General features: G+C 45.0%; 1 protein-coding gene across 2 annotated transcripts; it reads right to left on the bottom strand.

Moving 5' to 3' along the window:
* Positions 1–251: 251 nt before the first annotated feature.
* Morf4l1 (mortality factor 4 like 1) lies at positions 252–23397 on the bottom strand. 2 transcript variants are annotated; one of them, XM_070042779.1, is made up of 13 exons: positions 23290–23397; positions 18750–18796; positions 16993–17060; positions 12765–12881; positions 11575–11661; positions 10895–10975; positions 8816–8841; positions 7761–7849; positions 6037–6138; positions 4569–4657; positions 2565–2737; positions 1943–2027; positions 252–984 (listed from the first exon to the last, which is right to left on the bottom strand). In XM_070042779.1, the coding sequence occupies exons 1-13, from the start codon at positions 23327–23329 to the stop codon at positions 900–902; spliced, it is 1089 nt and encodes a 362-aa protein (XP_069898880.1). In that variant the 5' UTR covers positions 23330–23397; the 3' UTR covers positions 252–899. The 2 variants fall into 2 exon arrangements, with proteins under 2 accessions (XP_069898880.1, XP_069898881.1); XM_070042780.1 differs by lacking the exon at positions 12765–12881 and having other exon boundaries at positions 23290–23395.
* Positions 23398–25260: the final 1863 nt, after the last annotated feature.

The raw sequence follows: 25260 nt of genomic DNA on the forward strand, positions 1-25260 counted from the left end.
TGCTGCAAGCATGTCAATCACCCCACACCCTCACTTGAATTGCTAGTGAGCTCACTCCGAGGGGAACACTGCAGGCACAAAGCAAGCTGTGACACAGAATAAGGGTGCACAGGGAACATGGCCATAGTGTGAACTTCACACTTGTTAGCAGATGACCGAAGTGGCTGGGGCTTAGAGCTAAGAAGAAAAACTAGTCAACTCCCCCTTCGAGCGGACGATGGTTTGGACACACCCATACACTCACACGGCTCTTTGAAATTTAAAGAAAAAATTTTATTGAAGGTCTGAAAAACAACTCCTAAAAGATTGGACTTTTCCAGAAAACCGTAGCTACACAATGCATTGCGTCTATCATGTTAAACGTGCATTAGACACAAAATACAAAAACCATGAGACAAGCCACCAATCTTCAACAACTGAGCGGATGGAGTGCGTGGGGAGCGAGGGTCGCGAGGAGAGGACGGTCTGTGCGTGAAGCACCATGAAAACAAAACAAAGCACAGCGGGCGAGGTGCGGCTCTACACATGATCGGGCCTTTGGCACTGGTCAGCGTGGTCACACGGCGTTAACACGTATTATCAAAGTGCGTAGTGTCAAAGGAAGAGACCACCAGCATGGAAGCAGCACTGTCACCGAGGTGACACTGCGGCAGCTGTCTGTTGTCCTCACTGGATACACTGGTAGCGACTTGGAAATGAAGAAAAGAAGAAAAGGAAAAGGAGTGGTAACCCCTTTTATTTTCTCTGTTTAAAATGGAACGAAACAATGATCAATTCTGTAGTACACTAACATCTTCAAAGTACACTGTCTGTACAAGAGGAGGATTAGGAACGTGTCACACACATCAAACACGTGCGCACGCTTGCAACAACGTGTTCCACAGATCCCACATGAGCGCTCACACGGCCTTCCGGTGGTACTCAGGGGGAGCCACTTCATAATCGCTGGCACTAAACAAGGTCGCAGAATTCTTGGCCAGGTACCTAAAAGTAAATATTCATTTTAAGGCTTTCAAATTTCATTGCATGGACACACACCTCTCCCTGCACATACATACAAACTACACCCAACACGGCTCTACCGCCCAGGAAGTGAGCAATCACAATGCCCACACAGAAGACAATGGAAGAGATGCATGCACACAGGAATGAAGTCCAGCACCCCCACCCCATCTCCCACAGCAAACAGGCAGTTGAGAGCCACAATTAAACCACCACCATCCTACTGCTAGGCAGCAGTGCTACCCAAAACAGGGTTTTTTTTGTTGTTGTTGTGGTTGTTTTTATGCTGGTCCTGGGGCTCACACTCAGGGCCTGGGCACTGTGCCTGACCTTTCTTGCTCAACCTAGTGCTCTACCACTTGAGCCACAGCTCCATTTAGCTTTTTAGTGGTTAGTCGGAGGTAAGAGTCTCACTAACTTTCCTGCCCAGGCTGGCCTCCTACTACAGTCTTCAGATCTCAACCTTCTGAGTAGCTGTGAGCCACCAGGGCCCTGCTCCAAAAGGAAGAGTGCTTAGGTGCTTCCTACAGCTAGGAACAAAGGCGTGAACCATCACTGCCAGCTCCTTTTCTTACTGCCTGTTATTAAGCTCCAGTCCTTGCTGGTGCTGGTGGCTCACGCCTGTCATCCTCGCTGCCCCTCGAAGCCAGCCCAGGCAGGAAAGTCCACAAGAATCTCCTCTCCAATTAACAACCAAAATGCTTTGAGCAAGAAAGCACAGGGACAGTGCCCAGGCCAAGTTCAAGCCCCAAGAATGCAGCCCTCAAATACACATGCAATGATGAAACCCCTCAACCAGCCTACATTTCTTCTCCACCATTTGTATGACACCCATCTATCTAGTCGCCATCTCCTGACACCTGTGTCTTAGTATGATTATGTGTCTGCCAACTTTCAGTAGACATAACTAATTCATTTATTACTACATGCAATTACTCACTTGAGGAAATCATGAAGATAGTTCAGTAATAATGCCAGGCTCTTCTCATCCAGCGGAGTGTAGGCCAGCATCGCTCCAATGCGAACTGCACGCACAGAGAGCTGAGTGTTACTGACTGCCCAGGGCAGAACCACGGCGTTTGGCCTTTACCATCAGCACTTGCTTTCAATTACATCATTTTAAAACTCCTTGGGGCTCCAGAGTCCCTGCTTATGGGGCTGGGAATGTAGCTCAGTGGTAAGAGTAACTTACCTGCTTAGCATGCATGAAGCCCTGGGTTTGAGTCCTCAGTACCACAAATACAGAAAAAGGCAGAAGTGGCACTGTGGCTCAAGTGATAGAGTGCTAGCCTTGAGCACAGAGAGGCTCAGGGACAGTGCCCAGGCCCCGAGTTCAAGCCCCAGGACTAGCCAAAAAAAAAAAAAGTCCCTGCCTGGTAAGAGCAAGGGCCTGTTCAAAACCCAGTACTGCCAGAGAACTATCTCTTGATATTTAAAACCAATTTTCCTGTACTGAACCTTCTAGGGCCAAGTTCCAGTTGAAAAGGAGTGGGTTTAGCCAGTTACTTTTAACTTGCATTCGATTATTCCAGAAAAACAAACTGCTACAATGCCCCACTTACCGAACAGTCGCAGGAGGTGGGGTGCTCCATACACATGGGACATGGGCGCGTCAGGGTGGTCGGCGAGAATCTCTGCGTACTGAGGCCTCTCAAACTTGTAGAGCAGCTGGGTGCCCAGCATCACATTAAAGTACTCTTTAATCCCAGCCACAACTTCATTCACGGCGTACTCCCTTGGATACAACCACAAGCACTCATGATCCACATAATGTTCCTCCACAAAAACAACTACTACAACTCACCCAACTCCGGGGGATGACTGAGCTAGCAGCATCAACTGCTGTGACCTTTTCCTAAATGACGGGACTAAAAATACACAAAGCCACGCACCCGTAGCTCACAGCTATAATCCTAGCAACTAAGGAGGCTGAGATCTAAGGGTCATGGTTTGAAGCCCATGAGATTCCAATTAACCAACATAAAGCTGGAAGTGGAACTGTGGCTTCAATGGTTAAGAGTGCTAGCCTCAGCTGGGCGCCGGTGGCTCACGCCTATAATCCTAGCTACCAGGAGCTTGAGATCTGAGGATCACAGTTCAAAGCCAGCCTGGGCAGGGCAGGAACATCCGTGAGACTCTTATCTCCAATAAACCACTAGAAAACCAGAAGTGGGGGGCTGGGAAGGTGGCTCAGTGGTAGAGCGCTTGCCTTACATGCCTGAGGCCCGGTTCAATTCCTCAGCACCACATAAGCAAAAAGAAAAAAGCCGGAAGTGGCGCTGTGGCTCAAGTGGTAGAGCGCTAGCCTTGAGCTGAAGAGCTGAGGGACAGCGCTCAGGCCCAGAGTTCAGGCCCCACAACCGGACCCAAAAAAAAAAAAAAAGAAAACCAGAAGTGGTGCTGTGGCTCAAACGGTAGAGCACAGCCTTGAGCTGAAGAGGTGAGGGACGGCGCTCAGACCCTGAGTTCAAGCTCCATGACCGACCAAAAAAAAAAGTGCTAGCCTCGATCAAAAGAAGCTCAGGGACAGTGCCCAGACCCTGAGATCAATCCTCAGGACCAGCACAAAACAAAAAAGCTAGAAAGTGTGACAAACTGCAACTCTCAAAACAAGGTTTTTATACTTGAAAATTATCCATGTTAAATGACTATGTACATACCTACATAATGCCTTCAAGGTGCCAAAAATCCAACTATTTAGACACTAAGAAAACAACAGCTTGTCAGAAAATCCCTATCAAACCAGTGAATATTTCACTTTTTTTTTGGGGGGGGGGGTCATTTGTGGGGCTTGAACCCTGGACCTGGGCTCTGTCCCTCAGTTCTTCAGCTCAAGGCAAATGTTCTACCACTTGAGCCATAGCACCACTTCTGGTTTTCCGGTGATTAATTGGAGATTAGAGTTTCACAGACTTTCCTGCACAGGCTGGCTTCAAACTGCAATCCTCAGATCTCAGCCTCCTGAGTAGCTAAGATGAAAGGTATGAGCCATTCTAGCTTGCTCATTTCTTTTTTTCCTTTGTCGGTTGTGGGGCTTGAACTCTAGGCCTGGGCACTGACCCTCAGCTCTATCAGTTCAAGGCTAGCACTCTACCACTTAAGCCACAGCACCACTTCTGGTTTTCTGGTAGTTATTGGTAAGAGTCTCACGGACTTTCCTGCCCAGGCTGACTTTGAACTGTGATCCTCAGATCTCAGCCTCCTGAATAGTTAGGATTACAGGAATGAGCCACAGGTACCCAGCCAGCTTGCTCATTTCTGATGGCACTAATTCAAATTAGAAATTGCAGATGTGGGGCTGGGAAAGTGGCTCAGTGGTAGAGCGCTTGCCTTGCATGCATGAGGCCCTGGGTTCAATTCCTTAGCAACACATAAGCAGAACAAAGCCAGAAGTGGTGCTATGGCTCGAGTGGTAGATCTCTAGCCTTGAGCTGAAGAGCTGAGGGACAGCGCCCAGGCCCAGAGTTCAGCATCCACGACTGACCAAAAGAAGAAATTGCAGATGTTTGACACTTAAAATAAAGGAAAACTATCTTAGGGTCTACTTGAAAAGAGTATACTCTTACTTATTATCTGTGTTTCCTCTAGATTTCTTATAATTTGCATAATCTTCTAGAATGGAATCCACATTCTTCTTAGCAGGAAGATAAAAGAGCTAGAAAAAAAAAAACTTCAATATAAATGCCTTAAAAAAAAAAGTATATGTAGAGTAAGCTTTTGTGCAAATGTAAGCAATTAGCCAAGCTCTATCCAGAGGCTGTAATCCTAGCGACTCAGGAGGTTGAGATCTGAGAATCATGGTTTGAAGCCAACCTGCGCAGGAAAGTTATGACTCTCATCTCCAATTAATCAGCAAAAGCCAGACTGGAGACATGGCTCAAGTGAGCACCAGTGGTGAACAAAGTCAAGCAGTACACACAAGTAGTGAATAATAAATTTACAAAACAGACACTATTCGACGACTGAAACATGGTTTTGTGACTGAGGAAGAACTCCATTCCAACAGAAGAGCTGAAAACTGGGAACCAAGCTGCTATGCTATGGCTGCCTCTACAGACTGTAGCAAAGCAAGCAGCCTGACCCATCGATTCCTCACTGCGTGAGTGACCAAGCCCGAGCCAGACCCAGACCAGTCCCAGTCTACAACATTACTGCAATTCTTCCTTTTCATTCTCACATCAATCCCACGGAGTGGGGGCTATCACTCCATTAAGTGGACCCTGAGAAACATGTCCTGGCTCACACAGTGGCAGAGCCATAGCTTAAATATTGGCAGCTTAGCTGCATAACCGTAATCTACAGCCAAAGAATTCAAGTCAGGATTCACACTATGTTCAGACTGCGCCCAACTGCTGGTCTCCCAACTTCTATAACCATCAACCTCAACACCTCCACCTCCGCCTCCGCCTCCACCTCCTCCTCCACACCACCTCCACCACCTCCACCCCACATCCCCGCCTCACCTAAACCATTTATCCTCATTTAAAGAAACTGAGTCCAGTTCAGGGTCAGTGGTTCGGGTTTGTAATCCTACTAAGAACACAGATTTCAAGGGCTGGACTCAAGCAAAAAAGTTTGCTAGAATCCACTTCCAAATAACCAGTAAAAAGAAGGTGTGATTCAAGAGGTAGCACACTGTCTGGCAAGCCTGAGTTCTTTAAACCCTAGGACTAAGCCCACCCCCCAAACTTCTTTTTCTGGATTTACATGACTGAACTCATGAGGCCCCTGCTAAATATCCCTATCCTATGAAAGACCTCAATTAGACTCCGCTTCCTCTGCAGGTGATGCTGTGTGATTATATTCTGTAAGCATGTTCATTTTCAGTGACAGAAAACACATGCGCATTGTCTAGCATTGCTCTGAGTTCCTGCCCCAGTAACTTCCAAGTAAGAATTACCTCAACTAATCACACAGTTGTGTATCTCATGTTACTCCTTCTGGATGTATCCCCCACACCGAGCCCTCTTTTACTTTTTTGCTAGTAAAAACATAGGCATGCAGCTTATGAGCTTGTCTAGTTCTTCAATGTACCTGTTTCTGTCTGGTAATTAAGTCCCAGTCATCCACAAGCCATGGTTTAAGCTCTTCAGGAATCTTCACTTTAACTTCAACTCTGTTCATAAATGTTTCTTCCTAAATAGAAAATACAAAGAGAATAATAATAAAAAATCTTTTCTTGTTTAGATAGGACTCTTTGAAGAGGCCTTTGTTAGTTTCTAGACACTAGAAAGCATTCACACAGCTGGAACTGACATTTAAAACCTAAGAGACTATCATGCACCTAGGAAAAGCAAAAAGGATATTCGCTCTTGCCCCCTACTATCCACTTAACTATCTTCCTGTGAAGACCAAACTTCTTTAGTGAATTTCCTTCTTTCTGGAAATGAACACCCAGCCACCATATAATTTAACTCTTTTCAATTTTATTGTTGATATCCAAATAACTATCCCAAACATGACTATCTTTAAAGGAACATCTTCAATTCACAAAAATCAATTCAGTATACTCCTTCTTTATTAAGTCTTCAAAATATGTCCTAAAGTAACCATTTTAAGAATATAAGTATCTCATTAATTTTACATATTGGCAGCTACATAAGCTATTTCAATTAAAACTTAAAAGTCCTATTTTTCCAGCTTACTAACTTTGGAAATCATAATTGAAACAGTAAAATTAGAAATAATATTGTAACAATTCTAGAGCTTTTTCCTCACACATATGTGGAACTGGAGTTAACTAACAGTAATACTTTGGAAAACCAAGCACTATTATGTGCTATGACTAAAAATTCTAACAGGTTATATTAAAAAAAAAAAAACTTGCAGGGGGGGAGGGACTAGCTGGGGAGGTGGGAAGGAAGGGATGGGGTAGGGGAAAAGAGTAGGAAGCAACAATACTTGACAGGAATGTACTCATTATCTTACCATGTAACTGTAACCCCTCTGTACAGTATTTTTACAATAAAAAAAAGTATTTAAAAAAAACCTGAAGGGGGCTGGGAAAGTGGCTCAGTGGTAGAGTGCTTGCCTTGTATGGATGAAGACCTGGGTTTGATTCCTCAGCACCACATAAGCAGAAAAAGCCAGAAGTGGTGCTGTGGATAGCCTTGAGCTGAGGGACAGTGCCCAGGCCCCGAGTTCAGGCCCCATGACTTGACAAAAAAGGGGGGGAGGGGAAACTTGTAAAAGATGGGCATTGGTAGCTCACACTTGTAATCCTAGCTACTTAGGAGGCAGAGGACTGACATTCAATGGAGCTACTTATCTCCAATTAACTACCAAAACAAAGCTGGAAGTGGAGCTGTGGCTCTCTAGTGGTGGAGCAATAGCCTTGAGCAAAAAGCTCTTGGACAGGGCTGGGAAGGTGGCTCAGTGGTAGAGCGCTTGCCTTGCATGCCTGAGGCCCTGGGTTCGATTCCTCAGCACCACATAAGCAAAAAGAAAAAAGCCGGAAGTGGTGCTGTGGCTCAAGTGGTAGAGCACTAGCCTAGAGCTGAAGAGCTGAGGGACAGCGCCCAGGCCCAGAGTTCAGGCCCCACAAGTGGCGAAAAAAAAAAAGCTCTTGGACAGTGCCCAGACCCTGAGTTCAAGCCCCAGGACTGGCACACACACACAAAAATGATTTTTACAAATCAATTTGCAGCCACGTGAGGTGGTAGCACACCTGTAATCACAGCACAGGGAAGGAGGATGAGGACAGCCTCAACACTGGGAGACGCTATCTAGAAGAAAAAGAGAAAGTGGAAAGAACTCACATTTTCAACAGTCGGATCCACCCGAGCCCTTTTCTTCCGAGGAGGCTGGGGTGTCTCACTGGTACTGCCACCATCTCCGTTGCCAGGTGCTATGGAAAAACAGGGGTTGAGAATTGGTTAAATAAGAATTGTCATGAAATCTAACATACCTACTTTCATTATTTGCCCACTATAGAAATTATACTAGAGAATTAAGTCACACTCCTAATCAAAAATAAACTCTAACAGATCTACCTATTTAATATTTAACAGAGGCAAAGTGACATCACCATCTTCCATTTATTAAAAATCCTATCTCTTATGGAGGAGTCATTAAGACTAAAGCAGACAAAAGCCAGTGGCTCACACTTGTAATCCTAGCTACTCAGGAAGCTGGGGGCTGATGATCATGTTGTTCAAAGCCAGCCAGATCAGAAAGTCCCTGAGACATTCTTAACTCCAGTTAACTACCAAAAAGCCAAAAATGTCACTGTGGTTCCAAGCGATAGAGAACTAGTTTTGAGCACAAAAGCACAGGGACAATGACCAGGCCCTAAGTTCAAGCCCCAGGACCAGCCTATAAGAAAAAAGAAAAAAAAAAAAACTAAAGCAGATGAATTTGAGAAAAGGGGACCAATGGGAGAGACAAGAGAGGGTGATGTGTGTGAATATATTGAAGTGTATTCATACACGTGCATAAAAATCCCACAGCGATCCTTGCCTTGTCCCAGCAGGTCTACTGAATAAACCTACCCCTTACCTGAAAAAAAAAAAAAAAAAAATCCCACAGCGAAACATTATTTAACATGAATAATATATGCTAAAAATGAAGACAATGTATTTTTAAAGAGAAAACTGAAACACATGAAATAACTGAATTTTACAAATGAAAAATCAGGGCTAGGCTTACTAATACGTATATATCTACAACATTGCTGCTCTCTCACTTAAAAGCATCAAAAATATTACAACCCTACTCCAAAATGTTAATTAAGTTCTTTTAAAAAGGGTGATTTCAAACCACAAACATTCTAAAGGTAAAGTGAGGTTAATTTTAAGAAAGCTAATATTCTTACTTTTCTGCTTATTCTTTTTGGTTTTCCTGAAAAGAAAACGAAAAATTATTGCTTAACAAAACAAGTTACGTTCAGCTAAATATTATCTTTATAAGAAAAGGGATTACACATGAATATTAACTTATTAATTCCACACAAAGTTTTTTGTTTTCCCCAATTATTTTAACATAGTTTTTCCCAAAAACTACTTTTGATTTAAAATTTGCATATTTGTTAAATGTGACTCCCTTCACACTGGTCAAATCTCCCATCATCTAATTATCTCTTTCCCATAGCTAAAACAAAGCTGATGTCCATCTAGCTCACCACTATTAACAACCTAGTTCTTGACTACCCAAACCAGAAATTACTAGCTTTGCTTATTTAAGTTCTGAGCAGGTACCACGAGTTCACCTACAATCCTAGCTACTCAGGAGGATGTCAACTTTTCTAATACTAGTATTTTTGGAGCAGCATTTCTGAATCAGATTAAACCATGCACTTTACTTGCTTATATCAATAATATAAAGGACCAAAGGAAGCCAAGAGTTCTTACTCTCCATCTTTACACTTACTCTCTACTGTAAAATTAAAAACACTGATACAACTGGCTTCAACTCTGAAGACTCTAGGGAAATGGTGGAGTGTTTTTGTCTAGCATGCACAAGGACCTTGTTTCTATCCCCACCACCACCCACCCAAAGATAGAAGATCTGGAACAATATTTTAGTGGACCCCAGTAGTAAGGATTCCTGAACATTCCTGCTCCATCTCATTTGCAATTTTTTTGTCGGTCCTGGGGCCTGAACTCTGGACCTGGGCACTGTCCCTGAGCTCTTCAGCTCAAAGCAAGCACTCTATGGCTTGAGCCACAGCACCACTTCCGGTTTTCTGGTGGTTAATTGGAGAAAAGAGTCTCACGGAGTTTGCTGCCCGGGCTGGCTTTGAACTGCGATCCTTGGATCTCAACCTCCTGCGTAGAGGATTGCAGGTGTGAGCCTCCAGCACCCAGCATATGAGATTCCCTTTGACTAGCAGCACACCACCAAAGGCACAAACAGGTAGCTCAGCAAATTTGTGATCTAGCTGGGTGCTGGTGGTTCAGCTCATGCCTGTAATCCTAGCTACTCAGGGGGCTGATATCTAAGGTTTGAAGCCCAGGCAGGAAAATCCCTGAGATGCTTATCTACAATTAACCATCAATAAAGGCAGAGGTGGTGCTGTGGCTTCAGTGACAGAATACTAGCCTTAAGCAACAAAGCTCAGAGACAGCACCAAGGCCAAGCTCAAGACACATGACTGGGTGGGACAAGATGTGATCATTATGTTCTCATATCACTAATGCTTAAAAATTGTATTATCTGCCATTCCAGCCAAGCGCACAAACTTTAGGCACACACCATGTACACATGCATGACCCATACTACAGGATAATGACCTACATGTCTAGAGTTAACAAGTATTGGTTTTTTTCTTAGATTGTTTTACCTATACACATTTCAGCATTACTGAAAAAGTAAACTTTGTTCAAAATTTACCTCAAAACTTGTCTTGCTGGTAACTCAATACCACCTTAAGAGAAAATATCACATGCACACACATGTAACTTATAAGGATTCTCAGTGTACTTAATGCCACTCAACTGCAATAATGGTTTAATGAAGCACTGGGGTGGAGCCACTAAGGAAAACCACAGACTTGTGCAATTTTTCGTGACTAACAACCTGGTAACGGAAAAGCTTTATTAGCCTTTTTAAAGTTCCAACACTTCAACTTTCCACAGTCTTAACATGTGAGATTTAAGTTTAACTTACTATATAAAACTATATGTAGGGGACTGGAAAGGTGGCTCAGTGGTAAAGTGCCTGCCTTGAATGCATGAGGCCCTGGGTTCAATTCCTCAGCACCACATAAACGGAAAAAGCCAGAAGTAGCACTATGGCTCAAAGTGGTAGAGTGCTAGCCGTGAGCAAAAGCAGCTCAGAAACAGTGCCCAGGCCCCGAGTTCAAGTCCCAGGACTGGCAAAAACAAAAAACAAAATAACAACAACAACAACAAAAAAACCTGCATGTAATGGAAGCAAAGACAGTGCCCCTTACACTTCAACACTCTTCTGCTGCAGGCCAGATGTCTTCTTTCCTGGAGCCGCCCCTCTCATCTTCCCCTCCGCATACTGCTCCCTGCGAAAGTAATTTCAGTATGGTTAAGGAAGCACTTGGCCAGAAAACACAATGGTGCTAGTGTGGGTCCATATGGACTTGGACCCCACATTCCTGATCAGGGTTCCCTAGCTCACACACATTCTGGCACACTTTTATTCTTAACTCTTAACAAATAAGACACAAGGGATTTACAAAAATCAAGCAAAAAAAAAAGTATGTAAGACTACCAATTCTAAAGTAGATGCTCTAAATTGATGGCATCTAACTAAAAAGTCCAGTTACATGTATTTTGGAATTCACTAATCACAATGTTTGCTTTTAATCTGACCCTCTTTCAACATTATCATCTTTAAGTACACAGCTCAGCTTTGAAATTAAGGCAGTCTTTCTGGGTCTCTCTACCCCAGTGTGTTTTCAGACATGAGTTAATGTGGATGTTTCTCCTGTTTCCCTGTCCAGTGTATTTTCCACAGAACCCAAGAACAGCCGCAATAGCAGGATTCATCCCTCTATCTAGAAAAGGCTTATCTAACCACTTCAAGTCAAAGCCACACACGGCTGACAGGTGACAAGAACCAATAGTACATGATTTCATGGCTCATTTCTCACAAACTTACTGATTGGCCTTTTGAAGTTCTCGTTGTTTCTGCAGATTGGTGTCCACGTACTTGAGTACTCTGCTCTCTGGAACCCATTCATCCCAGCTGAAAGAGAGCAAAACACCATCAAAATCAGCCCCCATGACCAACTTTTCTCTCTGCTGCAATGAACCATTACAGACCCAGGAGGTCAGAGTTTGGATTTCTCTGAAATCACTTGACAAACTGGTACGGCAGATCTTTTCTCTTCATGAAAATGGAAAATGAAAGGCCATTTCACTCTCAGAAGCACCATTCCAATATAAACTGCCAGAATCCAAAAAGAGGTCAATGCCATCATTTTTACAAATGGCCAAGAATGTGACACCTAAGCCTTACAGAATGAAAATAACCAATGATGAATGAACAATAGTCCCTACCAAACTAAAAACAGGAGGCTGGATGCTAGTGGCTCACACCTAGAATCCCAGCTACTCAGGAGGCTGAGATCTGAGAATCATGTTTTAAAACTCTTATCCCAATTAACCACCACAAAACAGGAAGAGGAGCTATGGTTCAAAGTGGTAGAGTGCTGGCCTTGAGCAAAAAACTTCAGGGACAGTGCCCAGGCCCTGAGTTCAAAACCATGACCAAAGTAACAACAGTACCTACTTTAAAGCACGCTGTGAACAGAAATATGCACAAGACACTTGTGACACATTCTCTTCTCAAGGTGTTAAGAGGAACACATTTAAAACACTACAATACTCACCATCCAGTCAACTGAGCTGTTTGGGCATGAAGAGTGATGGCTTACCAAACCACGCCATCCCTTACATAGGTTCACTCACAAACGAATACACTAACTTCCCAGGTTGACTAGAAGAAGGCTTTCTGAACACTGTAAAGGTTTTGGAATCTATTATTAAAATCTTAGTAAGGCATTCTGGCACTTTTATATAAAATTCCTTCCATTTCCAATGCTGGTGTGGTTTTATTTTCCAGAAAAAAAAATATAAAACAAGACATTTTTTGCAGTGTTCAACACTCTTTGGGCTGTCTTTCCTCCCGCTGATGGAGCTCCATTAGTGCACAATCAGGTAAACGCTCAAGGCAATGTTTTTTAATTTCTCACCTCTGACCTCTTATAGACTGTAGCCAGAAGGAAAAATAAATAGAAAGCATTCTTCAACATGATTTCCTAGAGAAAACTTTAAACATGCATTTACCTAGAGGTCAGGAGGGGATGGTGCACTGAGGGAGCTCCTTCAGGAACTGGAAAAGGGGCTACAATATCCTCACGTGTCTTCAAAGTTTTTTCAGAGCGCCTGGGCCTCACAGCACTTCTGATATAGACAGCATAGTACAAAGTGATCTCAGTAACTAGCTCCAGAATTTAGCTTAAGCTTTAAGATTTACTTACAAATGGAATTATCTGAATGTCTGGTTCAACCTACTTCAGTAAGGTTTCTGAAAATCTAGGAATACACTAGTTTTGGAAACAGTAAACTCAAATTTTAAGAAAATACCACTCTGAGAAACTAGAATGTTGATGTCTGAATTTTTTTCCAAAATGAAGATCTTTCTCTCAATTTTAATACTCTGTATCAAGGGAGCTAACTTGACAATTATCGGAACAGTTTATTTTACAACCTTATAATCCCTTCCCCCAAAGATACAAAATTCATCTAAACAAGCATCTTCACATAAAATCCAATGGGTTCTAAGTTTCCTTTAAGTGCAGAGTTGAAATCCCTTCTGAATCAAAGTGAAATAAATGGACATTGTTTGCTCTGAAGTTCTCTCTGCTAGAATAACAGCAGACAGCTAAACCCAGCATATAGATCAAGCATATACGATGTTAGAATTTCCCAAAGGAAGCTTGTCATTCCCAGTCACAATCTATGAAAACAGTGTCAAGCACAGAATACAACACACTTGCTATACATCTGAAGAACCCTGCCCACCCACTTCCAAAATAAATGTAAAGGTTTCTTTCAAAGTTTATCTCGAAGGTTAAGATGGCTCTTTGCAAAATTATACATTTACAAACCAATCCACCACATAAACTGCTGATGTGTATTACTATCCACCTACCATTTCCCCAACTAGAAAAACTATGCCAAACTCTCATTTACCAGACTATGACACACCAAAGAAATCAACAGTATTCAAAATAATGAAGTCTTATATTATATATGGTATTTTTGCAATTTCTAGTAAGGTACAAAAACCAGTCTTAAAATAGTATTTGAGTTGTATGTTTAACTTTATACAAACTACCTACTAAGTAATTGTATGCAGAGTTATTAAAATGAAATTTCTAAAACAACTTTTTTTTTGGATTAAAAAAAAATTTTCCTGGGCTGGGAAGGTGGCTCAGTGGTAGAGTGCTTGCCTTGCATGCCTGAGGCCCTGGGTTTGATTCCTCAGCACCACACAAGCAAAAAAAGCCGGAAATGGCACTGTGGCTCAAGTGGTAGAGCGCTAGCCTTGAGCTGAAGAGCTGAGGGACAGTGCCCAGGCCCAGAGTTCAGACCCCACGACCAGACTCCCCCCATCCCCCAAAAAAAATTTCCTGTGCCAGTCCTAGGGCTTGGATTCAGGACGGGGCACTGTCCCTAAGTTTTGTTTTGTTGTTTTTGTTTTTTTTTTCTCAAGGTCAGTGTTTCACCACTTAAGCCACAGGTCCCTTTCCAGCTTTTTCATAGTTAATTGGAGGTAAAGAGTCTCATGGACTTTCCTGCCCAGGCTGGCTTCGAACTACAATCCTCAGATCTCAGCTACCTTTAAGTAGCTAGGATCACAGGTGTGAGCCGCTGGCATCCAGCTAAGAGAAAAAGCTATGTTTTTAAGTAGTTGTACAAAAGAAAGACTAACACACCTTTAAAATTATGCAGGAGATGGAGCAGAGCAGGCCTACTCTACAGTCTACTGTTTGTAGACTCAAATTTCCTCTACTAACAATATGCATACAAGACTGTTTCCTATAGGAAATAAGAGGTTTGTTTGCATTATAGCACTCTCAATTATCTGGTGTCAACAGAAAATCAACATGTAAAATAGACTAGAAAAGCCAAGAGCTGGTGGCTCATGCCTGTAATCCTAGCTAAGGAGGCTGAGATCTGAGGATCATGATTCAAAGCCTGCTTGAGCAGAGAAGTCCTTTAGACTCTTATCTCCAATAAACCACCAGAAATCTAGAAGTGGCACTCTGGCTCAAGTGGTAAAGCACTACTAGCCTTGAGCTAAAGAGCTGAGGGACAGCACCCAGGCCCAGAGTTCAAGCCCCATGACCCAAAAAAAAAAAAAAAAAAAAAGGCCTAGGGATCAGAGTTGTTGGCTCAGTTGGTAGAAAACTAGCCAATGAGCAAAAGTATCTGTCTGTGGGAGAGAGGGATCAGGAGGGAAGAGGTGATACTGTTCAACAAGAATGTACTCAATACCTAACTTATGTAAATATCACTTCTGTGTGTCTGTGTGTGTGTATATATATATATATATATATTTTTTTTTTTTTTTTTTTTTGGTCATGGGGCCTGAACTCTGGGCTGGACACTGTCCCTCAGCAATTTAGCTCAAGGCAAGCACTCTACCACTTGAGCCACAGCAACACTTCCAGCTTTTTCTGCTTATGTAGTGCTAAAGAATCAAATCCACCTTCCCAGCACCTACAATAAAAAATTTTTAAATAAAAATAATGCACTCTAACAAAAAAAAAAAAATCAGCCTAACATTTATTTGAAGAGAAAGCTGAGATGCTTAAAAGCCACAAGGTAAATTCTCCTGTTTCCTAGATATAAGAACTTATTTCAGATCACAGTTTTAACTTCTCAAACCCCAGAAGATAGTTCTCTTCACTATTTTCCCAAATTCTCAACATTTAAAATACAAGATTGGGATCATTTTCAGTTACTGCTTAAGAAAAAAAAATCCAAGTTATCAGAATTTTATACACTGACATTCCCACCTTTCTACAATTATACTAATGGAAGAAACATTAACCAATTTCCTAACAAAGAAGTGGGGGGCTGGGAAGGTGGCTCAGTGGTAGAGCGCTTGTCTTGCATGCATGAGGCCCCAGGTTCAATTCCTCAGCACCACATAAGCAAAATAAGCCTTAAGTGGTGCTGTGGCTCTAGTGGTAGAGCGCTAGCCTTAAACTGAAGAGCTGAGGGACAGCACCCAGGCTCAGAGTTCAGGCTCATGACCAACAAAAATAAATAAATAAAAACAAGTTGTTACCAGAAGAGGGAATCATATAAAACAAGATGAATTCTCAGGGCCAATGAACATAAAGCCTTCCCTCCAGCTGAGTGCTGGTGGCTCACACATGTAATCCTAGCTACTCAGGAGGCTGAGATCTAAGGATCATGATTCAAGCCAGACCTGGAAAGTCTATGAGACTCTTTATCTCCAATAAAACACCAGAAAACCGGACGTGGCATTATGGCTCAAGTGGCAAGGTGCTAGCCTTGAACTGAAGAGCTCCGAGACAGAGCTCATACCCAGAGTTCAAGCCCCACAACTGACCAAAAAAACAACAACAAAAAAAAAACACAACAAAACCTTCCCTCCACACACTGGAATAAACTCATCAAATCACAAGTAATAAACTCATCAAATCACAAGGCACCACCCAGGTACCAGAGAATGGGTCAGGTGACAAAGCATTTTAGAGAAAACAACTTGTAAGAAGAGTCACTGGAAAATGTCATCTTTAAAGGACAAAGCATTAATCAAACTACTTTAAAAGCCCTCCTAGTAAAAACTTTAAACCAAAAAAAAAAAAAAAAAGACTTGAGCTAATTAGATGTGGATCACTAAGGGCTCTGCTGGCTAAGCAGTAAACTGTATTTTGTTTATTGTAAAATTAGTGTGCAAAGGGGTTACAATTACATGAGTAAGGTAATGAGTACATTTCCTATCGAGCATTGTTATCTCCTTTGTTTTTCCCCTACCATCCCTTCCCTCCCCCAAATCCCCACCTCGCCCCCCCCCCAAGTTGTAAAGTTCAACTATATTGTTTTGTTGAATTCTATGCGTGGCTAAACCATATACTGAAAGCCACAAGAAACCACTTTCTATGAACATTTTGTTCCCAAACTATGTGAGTTGGCAAACCATCATTTCCAAGTCAATTTTTATACTTTACCTCGGAAGAAATCCAACTAGTTTTCAGTATAACTGCTTAAAATAACACATTAGTCAACTAGGTGTGTTAAGACCAAAACCTCAGGCTATCCTAAAATGCACCAAAATCTTCAGATTGTGCTGGCCTGCCACACATCATTCAACCAGGATAGGTGAATTTAACATACACAACAACACAGGAAATATTCCTACAGGAAATCTAGTGAGATAAAATAAAAATGCTGACTACTAGAAATAGCTCACCATTGCTTCAGCGTTATTATAACTGCACAAGAATTCGTTTTTTAAAGATCTAATACTCACTTTTTATTCCAACCACTGTAATGTATAAAGTACTTCACTTGCTTGTCCTTTATGGCAACCTTCACACACTGGAATAAAGAAAAAAACTCAACTTAAAAAAGCCACTCTACTATTAACTTTTTGGTGGACAAAATAAAAACAACGAAATTTAAAAACAGTGATAAGCTTCATACAAAGTCTTATTATTTATTGAGCAGAATGGGTTTTGAACTTGGCGATTCAAGCTTGATAGCACACAGGCTCTACCATCTGATCCACACCACATGATTTCTTGCTTTAGCTTGCTCTTCACATAGGGTTTCCATTTTCATGATCCTGCTTACCTATATGACTGTGTAGCAGGGAGTACAGGTGTGCCAGGCTTGATACTGACATGGGGGTGGAGAACTGTCTCTGCCCACTATGACCTCAAACTATGGTCCTGCCTATCTGCCTCTGCTTCCTAAGCAACAGAGATTACAGACCTATGTGTGCACTGGTTCCCACCTCCTGTCTTCTCCCCCTACTCTTCTGTATTGCAGACTGCATCTCCCTATGTGGCCCAGGCTGGCCCTGAACTCACAAACCTTCTTTGTGCTGAGATTATGTGAATGCTCCACCACTTGTTCAACCCCAAGCCAAGAACTACAATTATTTTTTTTTAATCTGATCAGCTTCAATACACTGATTTGTTTCAGAAGGTCACCTTAATTCCTAAAAGCAGACAATTGTAGGAAAGTAATGATGAAAAGTAATGACTATTTGATTTTTAAAACTTAAAGGTGTTCAGGAGAGAAAAACCAAAAGAACAAGTTCTTTTCATAGTCATTTCAAACATTATCCCTCAGTGATGCTTCACTGCCAAGGAAAAAAATAATCTGTCAAAATTCATGGAACACTGAAGAACATATGATCAAACAGACTCATCATTTAATACTTTTAAAACACATGTTAAGGGCTGGGAATGTGGCTTAGTGGTAGAGTGCTTGCCTAGCAAGCATGAAACCCTGGGTTCATTCCTCAGTACCACATACATAGAAAAAGACATTAATGATGCTGTGGCTCAAGTGGTAGAGTCAGCTCGCCTTGAGCAAAAGAAGCTCAGGGACAGTGCCCAGGCCCTGAGTTCAAGCCCCAAGACTAGCGAAAAAATTAAAAAAAACAAAAACACTAAGTCAAACATGATTTGTGAAGGTGGTTAACCAAAACTGACCTTATTAAAACAATTATGCTAGCCTGGCACCAGTGGCTCACGCCTGTAATCCAAGCTACTCAGGAGGCTGAGATCTGAGGATCGAGGTTCAAAGCCAGCCCAGGCAAGGAAAGTTCATGAGACTCTTATCTCCAATCAACCACCAGAAAAGTGGAACTGTGGCTCAAGTGACAGAGCGCTCGCTAGCCTTGAGCTGAAGAACTCAGAGACAGCGCCCAAGCCCAGAGTTCAAGCCCCAGGACTGATTAAAAAAAAAAAATTATGCTGCTGGGCACTGGAGGTTCACATCTTTAACCCTAGCTACTCAGAAGCTAATACCTGGAGGAATTCAGTTTGAAACCAACATGGGCAGAAAAGTCCTGAAGACTGTCTCCAATTAACCAGCAAATAAGCCTGATGGAGGCATGGGTCAAGTGGTAAAGCACCAAGCTCTGAGCAAGAAAGCAACGGAGTCAAGAGCTCCAAGGCTCTAAGTTCAAAGCCCAACCACCAGCACACAACCTCAAAAAGGATCAAATCTGGCTAGTAATTTTGGCCAACTTCTTGAAAAAAACCATCTTCGTACCTTTGCTTCATAAAGAAGAGGCCCATGAAAGCACAGCACTCGCTCACCTGCAAAAATAAAAAAACGATGGATTAATGTGATCCCAACCTAAGACAGACAATTGAAAGCAAAATTACTTAAAATGGTTAAGGTTACACAGGGAAGCACCTTAGAACAAGCTTCCACATACCCCACTAGGCTCTTTCAGTGACCTATCAAGTAAGGTTAGCTGGCTTGTTCTAGTCAGATTACTAGAAATGCTTTTTTCACATGTTCCAATGCCATTTTTTCACTATGAATCACTGAGATGGATTTTTTTACACTACCCTATGTTCATTCATACTTTTAGTAAACAGACACAAAGTCCTAGGTCTTTGGGAGTTACACCTTACCTTCAGTCTTCCCTTAAGACTTGAAAAGTCAAATGATTCATCAAGGACTACAGTGAAACTTAAAAGCCATTTCTGTCTGTTCATCCAAGAAGCAGGCCGGCAATTCTTGATAGAACCTCAACACCTCACACTTTTTTTTTTTTTTTTTTTTGTCGGTCATGGGACTTGAACTCCGGGCCTGGGCGCTGTCCCTCAGCTCTTCAGCTCAAGGCGAGCGCTCTACCACTTGAGCTACAGCATCACCTCCGGTTTTCTGGTGGTTTATTGGAGATAGGAGTCTCACGGTCTCTCCTGCCCGGGCTGGCTTTGAACCGCGATCCTCAGATCTCAGCCTCCTGAGTAGCTAGGATTACAGGCGTGAGCCACCAGCGCCCGACACCTCACACTTTTTTTGTGTGTCGGTCCTGGTGCTTGGTCTCTGAGCCTGGGCGCTGTCCCTTAGCTCTTCAGCTCAAGGCAAACTCTCTACCACTTGAGCTACAGCGTCACTTCTGGTTTTCTGGTGGCTTACTGGACATAGGAGTCTCATGGGCTTTCCTGCCTGGGCTGGCTTTGAACTTCGATCCTCAGATCTCAGACTGAGTAGCTAGGATTACAGGCGTGAATGGCCAGCTCCCGGCTTAACCTCACACTTTTTTATCTCCAGCCCAATGCAACTAAAGATTCCAAAAGGGCCAGCTATTTTGGACTATAAAACTAAAATTACAGCCGGGCGCCAGTGGCTCACGCCTGTAATCCTAGCTACTCAGGAGGCTGAGATCTGAGGATCGAGGTTCAAAGCCAGCCCGGGCAGGAGAGACCGTGAGACTCCTATCTCCAATAAACCACTAGAAAACCGGAAGTGGTGCTGTAGCTCAAATGGTAGAGCGCTCGCCTTGAGCTGAAGAGCTGAGGGACAAGCGCCCAGGCCCAGAGTTCAAGCCCCACAACCATCAAAAAAAAAAAAACTAAAATTACCTACAAGTATAATTCTAAAGAAACGATGCAACAATAAATATGCTTCAGTATTTTAGTTGTTAAGCATAACTCAAAAGATAGTCCCTAGCCGGGCACCAGTGGCTCATGCATTGTAATTCTAGCTACTCAGGAGGCTGAGATCTGAGGATCACAGTTCAAAGCCAGCGCGAGCAGGAAAGTCCATGAGACTCTTCTCTCCAATAAAAATCACTAGAAAACTGGAAGTGGCACTGTGGCTCAAGTGCTAGAACGCTCGCCTTGAGCTGAAGAGCTGAGGGACAGTACCCAGGCCGAGTTCAAGCCCCTCAACTGACCAAAAAAAAAAAAAAAGTTATTCCTTGATTCTGATAATTGTATGGGAAATCTGAACATCTATTTCCCAACATATCTATCAGGTCTTTCTGTGCCCCAAAGTGCTGAGTACTAACAAACTTATAATAAGGTACTTGGGAGGATCACAGAGAAGGAAGTATCTGGAAAGTACAAACCAAACCAGAGATAGAGACCAGCTCTCAGACATATTGGATAAACATCATAAAAGCTGAAGAGGAAGAATCAAATGTATATAACTACAGTATCAAGTGTTCATCCCTTACAGGATACCCAATTCTGTTTATTTATCTTTGGGTCCAGTTGTGGGGCCTGAACTCTGGGCCTGGGCACTGTCCCTCAGCTCTTCAGCTCAAAGCTAGCGCTCTACCACTTGAGCCACAGCGCCACTTCCGGCTTTTTTTTTCTTTTTTCTTTTATGTGGTGCTGAGGAATCAAACCCAGGGCCTCAGGCATGCAAGGCAAAGCGCTCTACCACTGAGCCACCTTCCCAGCCCAAGGATACCCATTTCTGATAAATAATCCTTGGAATAATTTACTTTTTCCCTGAGTTTTTTTGGTTTGTCATGGGCCTTGAACTCAGGACCTGGGCCCTGGGCTTCTTTTTGCTCAAGCACTCTACTACTGAGCAACAGCTCCACTTTCTGTTTTTGAGTGGTTAACTGGAGACAGCAGTCTCACAGGGTTTTTCTGCCAGGTATGGCTTTGAACTGTGATCCTCAGATCTCAGCCTTCTGAACAGCTAGGATTACAGGCCTGAACACTCTGTTTTAGTGTTTTTAAGTTTTGTTTTTAGATGATGTACAGAGAGATTACCATTTCTTAATTCAGGCAATGAGTAATTTTTTTTTTGGTCAGTTGTGGAGCTTGAACTCTGGGCCTGGGCACTGTCTCTCAGCTCTTCAGCTCAAGGATAGCACTCTACCACTTGAGCCACAACACCACTTCTGGTTTTCTGAGTGGTTTATTGGAGGTAAGAGTCTCCTGCCCTTTTCTTGCTCTGCTGGCATGAACCTGGATCCTCAGATCTCTCAGCCTCCTGAGTAGCTAGGATTACAGGTGTGAGCCACCAGCACCCAGCATGAGTAAATATTTATAGGACAAAGTCACTCCTTCCTTTGCTTTTCCCCAGTTTCTGGAAGTTTTTCAAATTTGTTATATATAAAACTTGTTCCAAGGCTGAGAATGTGGCTTAGTGGTAGAGTGCATGCATGAAGCCTTGGGTTAGATTCCTCAGTACTACATATACAGAAAAGGCTGGAAGTGGCCCTGTGACTCAAGTGGAGGCGTGCTAGCCTTGAGCAAAGAAGCTCAGTGCCCAGGCCCTGAGTTCAAGCCCCAGGACTGACAAAATAAATAAATAAATAATGTGACAAACTTGTTCTATAGCTCATCCAGAACCTCTAATTAGTGAGAATCTCCCAGAATAACATCTAGTAGCTGTGTGCATGCATGAATGTGTGCATGTATATACACCTGGGCTTGAACTCAAGGTATCAAGCTCTTAGTAGCTTTTTCCCAATCAAGGCTTCACCACACCTCCATTTCTGGCTTCTGGCTGGTTTAAGGATAAAGGTTCACCGACTTTTCTGCCTAAGCTGTCTTTGAACAGTGATCCTCAGATCTTAGTCTTGTGAGCCACCGGTGCCCAGTTAGATGTTCCCTTGGGCTTTGGCTATTGAATTTCCATCTTAGTCCTAACATCAGCCAAAACACTCTGGTCGACCCAAAAGCCAATTAAAAAAATAACTTTCAGGGCACTATTAATGAAGTATCATTGCACTTTCCCCATAGATTAAAAAAAAAAAAAAAAGCTGGGCACTGGTGGCTCATGCCGTCCTAGCCACTCAGAAGGCTGAGATCTGAGGATCGCGGTTCAAAGCCAGCCCGGGCAGGAAAGTTCGTGAGCCTTCCAGAAAAGTAGAAGTGGAGCTGTGGCTCAAAGTGGTTAAGCCTTGAGCACGTAATGACCACCACCACCACCTCTCGGGCAGAGCCCCAGGCCGAGTTCAAGCCCCACGACCGACCAAACAAAAAAACAAAACAAAACAAAACAAAAAAAAATAACAGGCGCCCGAGGCCCTAGACTTGAATACAGAAAAGCCGTTAGAGAACCTTTCCAGTGGTTGGGGTTTCTGGCTTTTTTACTGACTCTTTACGAGCGCGCGTGCGCGCGGCCAGGACCGAAGAATCCGGACGCGGCGGCGGCGGCGGCGGCCACGCAGAGCCAGGCGAGGCCTCGGGGCCGCACCAAACAAAAATACAGGCAACCCCCGCGCATCCCTCCCACCCGGCTCCGCGTCGGCCCCACCCACCCGCCTCTGCGCAGGCGCGGCGCGCGCGCGGACGCGGGGCCAGGGGAAGGTGGGGAGGGGGAGGGAGGAGGGGGGCGAGCGGGGAGGGGGGACGGGCAGGCGCCGCGGCGGCCCCGGTGGGGGGGGGCGCGGGCAACTCGGGGGCTCGGACGCTGGCGGCCATGTTGGCGCGGCCATCTTGCCATCGCCATTTTACAAACGCAGTTTTTCTCCCGCCCCGAGGCTCCCGGCCCATTCCCCACCCCACCCCCATCCCCGAGGCGGCGCCCCGCGCGCGGCTTCCGGGACGCCCGCGCCACGTCCTCCGGGCCCCCCCCCCGCCGGCCCCCCGTCCGCGGTCCCCCGGTTCCCCGTCCGCCGCCCCCCGGCCCCGTCCGCGGCCCCCGCCCCGGCCCGTCTCTCTGCATTGTGCTCGCGGCCTCTCCCCCGGTCAGCCTCGGCCTCCGCAATGCGCCTCCCCGACACAAAGCCCGGGCCGGGCCGGCCGCCCCCTCGGGGTGCGGCCCGCGCCCCCCGCCCCGCGCGCGCGCGCGCCCCGCCGCGAGGCCCCCGAGGCGCGGCACTCACCCTCCTGGAACTTAGGCTTCGGGTCCTGCTTGGGCGCCATTTATAAGTGATTCGCCGCCGCCTGCGCCGCCGCCGCCGCCGCCTTCTCCCACCACCCCCGACTACCGCCCCCCACTCTCCACCCCACCCAAACTCGCGTCAAACGCGCCGTCAGCCGTCGCCGGCTCTACATCCCCGGCCCGATTTGCCAGCGCCCGCCGACCTCACAGCGCCGCGACCCGCTCGCCACGCTGCGCCAGCCAACGGCCGCCCGCCCGGCCCCCGCGCGTGCGTACGCGCCCACCCCGGGGCACGCCGGGACTTGTAGTCCCGACGGGCGCCGCCGGACGGGGGAGGGGGGCCGGCCCGCCGCCCCCACCCCGAAGCTCCCCTAGGCCCACCCCACCCCCGCGGCGTAGGAAAGCTCGGGTTGGACTGCACGCGTGATTAGGAAGAGGGCGTTTGCGGGACCCGAGGGGGGGGTGTGTGAAGGGATGGAGCCTTAGGATGGGAAAGGCCCGGATTCAGGGTCCCTGGTATTAAATAAGCTCCCCGCAACCAGGTGTGGCGGGCGTCCAGGAGACGGCCGGGGCCCGGGGTCCCGGAGCGCGGGCGGGGCTTGGGGGGCCTCCCAGTGCGGAGGGTGGGAGTCCCCGGCCCGGGGGGATGGGGGGGGGATAGCCCCGGTGGCCGTGCTTCTCCCCGGCCCAGCCGGCTTGCCGGCTGCCCTTTTTGTCCGCTCCAGTTTGCTACAATCGAAGATGCACTGATGGCCTGCGCAGATTTCTTCACGGTGACCCCCTCTGTGCAAGACCCCTTGGTGGGGACAGACAGGCTCATGCCTGCAATCCTAGCTATTTCGGGGGTCTGAGACCCAAGGATCGGGGTTCGGAGCCAGCCTGGGCACGACAAGTCTATGAGACCCCCCCCTTATCTCCATTGAGCCAGCAAAAAGCCAGAAGTCAAGCTGTGTCTCAAATAACCGAGTGCTAAGTCTTGAGCAACAAAGCTAAGGGACAGCGCCCGGGCCCTGAGTTCAAGTCCCAGTAATGGCGCCAAAACAAAACACTAGGTTTGGTGCGCTGTAGTTTGTCAGCACCACTCCTCTGTTTGCTGTATGAGTTACCTGCAGCACTTAGCATGGAGTGAGTGGACTCGAACTTAGAATTGAATCCTAACAGCCCCACCATAGTCAAAGTCATTCTGAAGCAGGCCAGACTAGGTATGGTAAGCTTACAACAAAGATAGATTCATAACATGAGGCCGGATAAATTGAGGAAAATGAGTTCTGGTGCAGGCAACTTGGAAACAGGGTATCTAGAAACACCAGAGCACTTCAAAGAGAGACAACAGTATGCAGGCCTTCCTGAGAGATGCATTTCTCACCCCAAGAATTAACATTTGTCTGGCAGGGTGTATGCCTTCCTGAGAGAAATGGTTCCCCAAAACTTAAGCAACTTCCTACCCAAATTGCAAACGGGAGCCTTCCTTATCTCAGACAAACATCTGTGTTTTTTGTGGCTTTTTTTTTTTTTTTTTTTTTTTGCCAGTCCTGGGGATTGAACTCAGGGCCTGGGCACTGTCCCTGAGCTTCTTTTGCTCAAGGTTTGCACTCTACCACTTGAGCCACAGCATAAACATCTGATTTTTGTTTGCTTGTGGTTGGTCCTGAGCACTCTACCACTTGAGGCACAGCACTACTTCCAGCTTTTTCTGCTTGTGTGGTGGCGAGCAATCAAACCCAGGGCCTCAAGCATGCAAGGCAAGAACTCTACCACTGACCCACCTTCCCAGCCCCTAATCATCTGGTGTTTTGTTTTGTTTTGTTTTGTTTTAATGGCAGGATGCATTCTTGCCTGGAGAGAATGCCCAAAACATTCAGAAACTCAGAAGGTGACACCAGGAGTGATTAGAGCAAAGATAAAACACCTATCTTTGCATAACTTTAAAGCCAGGCCCCCTGCCTTCACCATAAAAACACCCTAACAGCCT

This window comes from Dipodomys merriami, unplaced genomic scaffold (genome assembly GCF_024711535.1).
Source record: "Dipodomys merriami isolate MVZ:Mamm:240054 unplaced genomic scaffold, mDipMer1.0.p SCAF_33, whole genome shotgun sequence".
Classification (NCBI taxonomy): domain Eukaryota; kingdom Metazoa; phylum Chordata; class Mammalia; order Rodentia; family Heteromyidae; genus Dipodomys; species Dipodomys merriami.

Coding starts and splice junctions, on each gene's coding strand:
- Morf4l1 (XM_070042779.1), bottom strand. CDS start 23,329: ATGGCGCCCAAGCAGGACCCGAAGCCTAAGTTCCAGGAGG. Junction 11,662..12,764: donor CATCCCCTCCTGACCTCTAG/GTAAATGCATGT, acceptor GCTCTCTTTCAG/CTGGGATGAATGGGTTCCAG. Junction 2,738..4,568: donor AGAGGAAACACAGATAATAA/GTAAGAGTATAC, acceptor GTTGTATCCAAG/GGAGTACGCCGTGAATGAAG.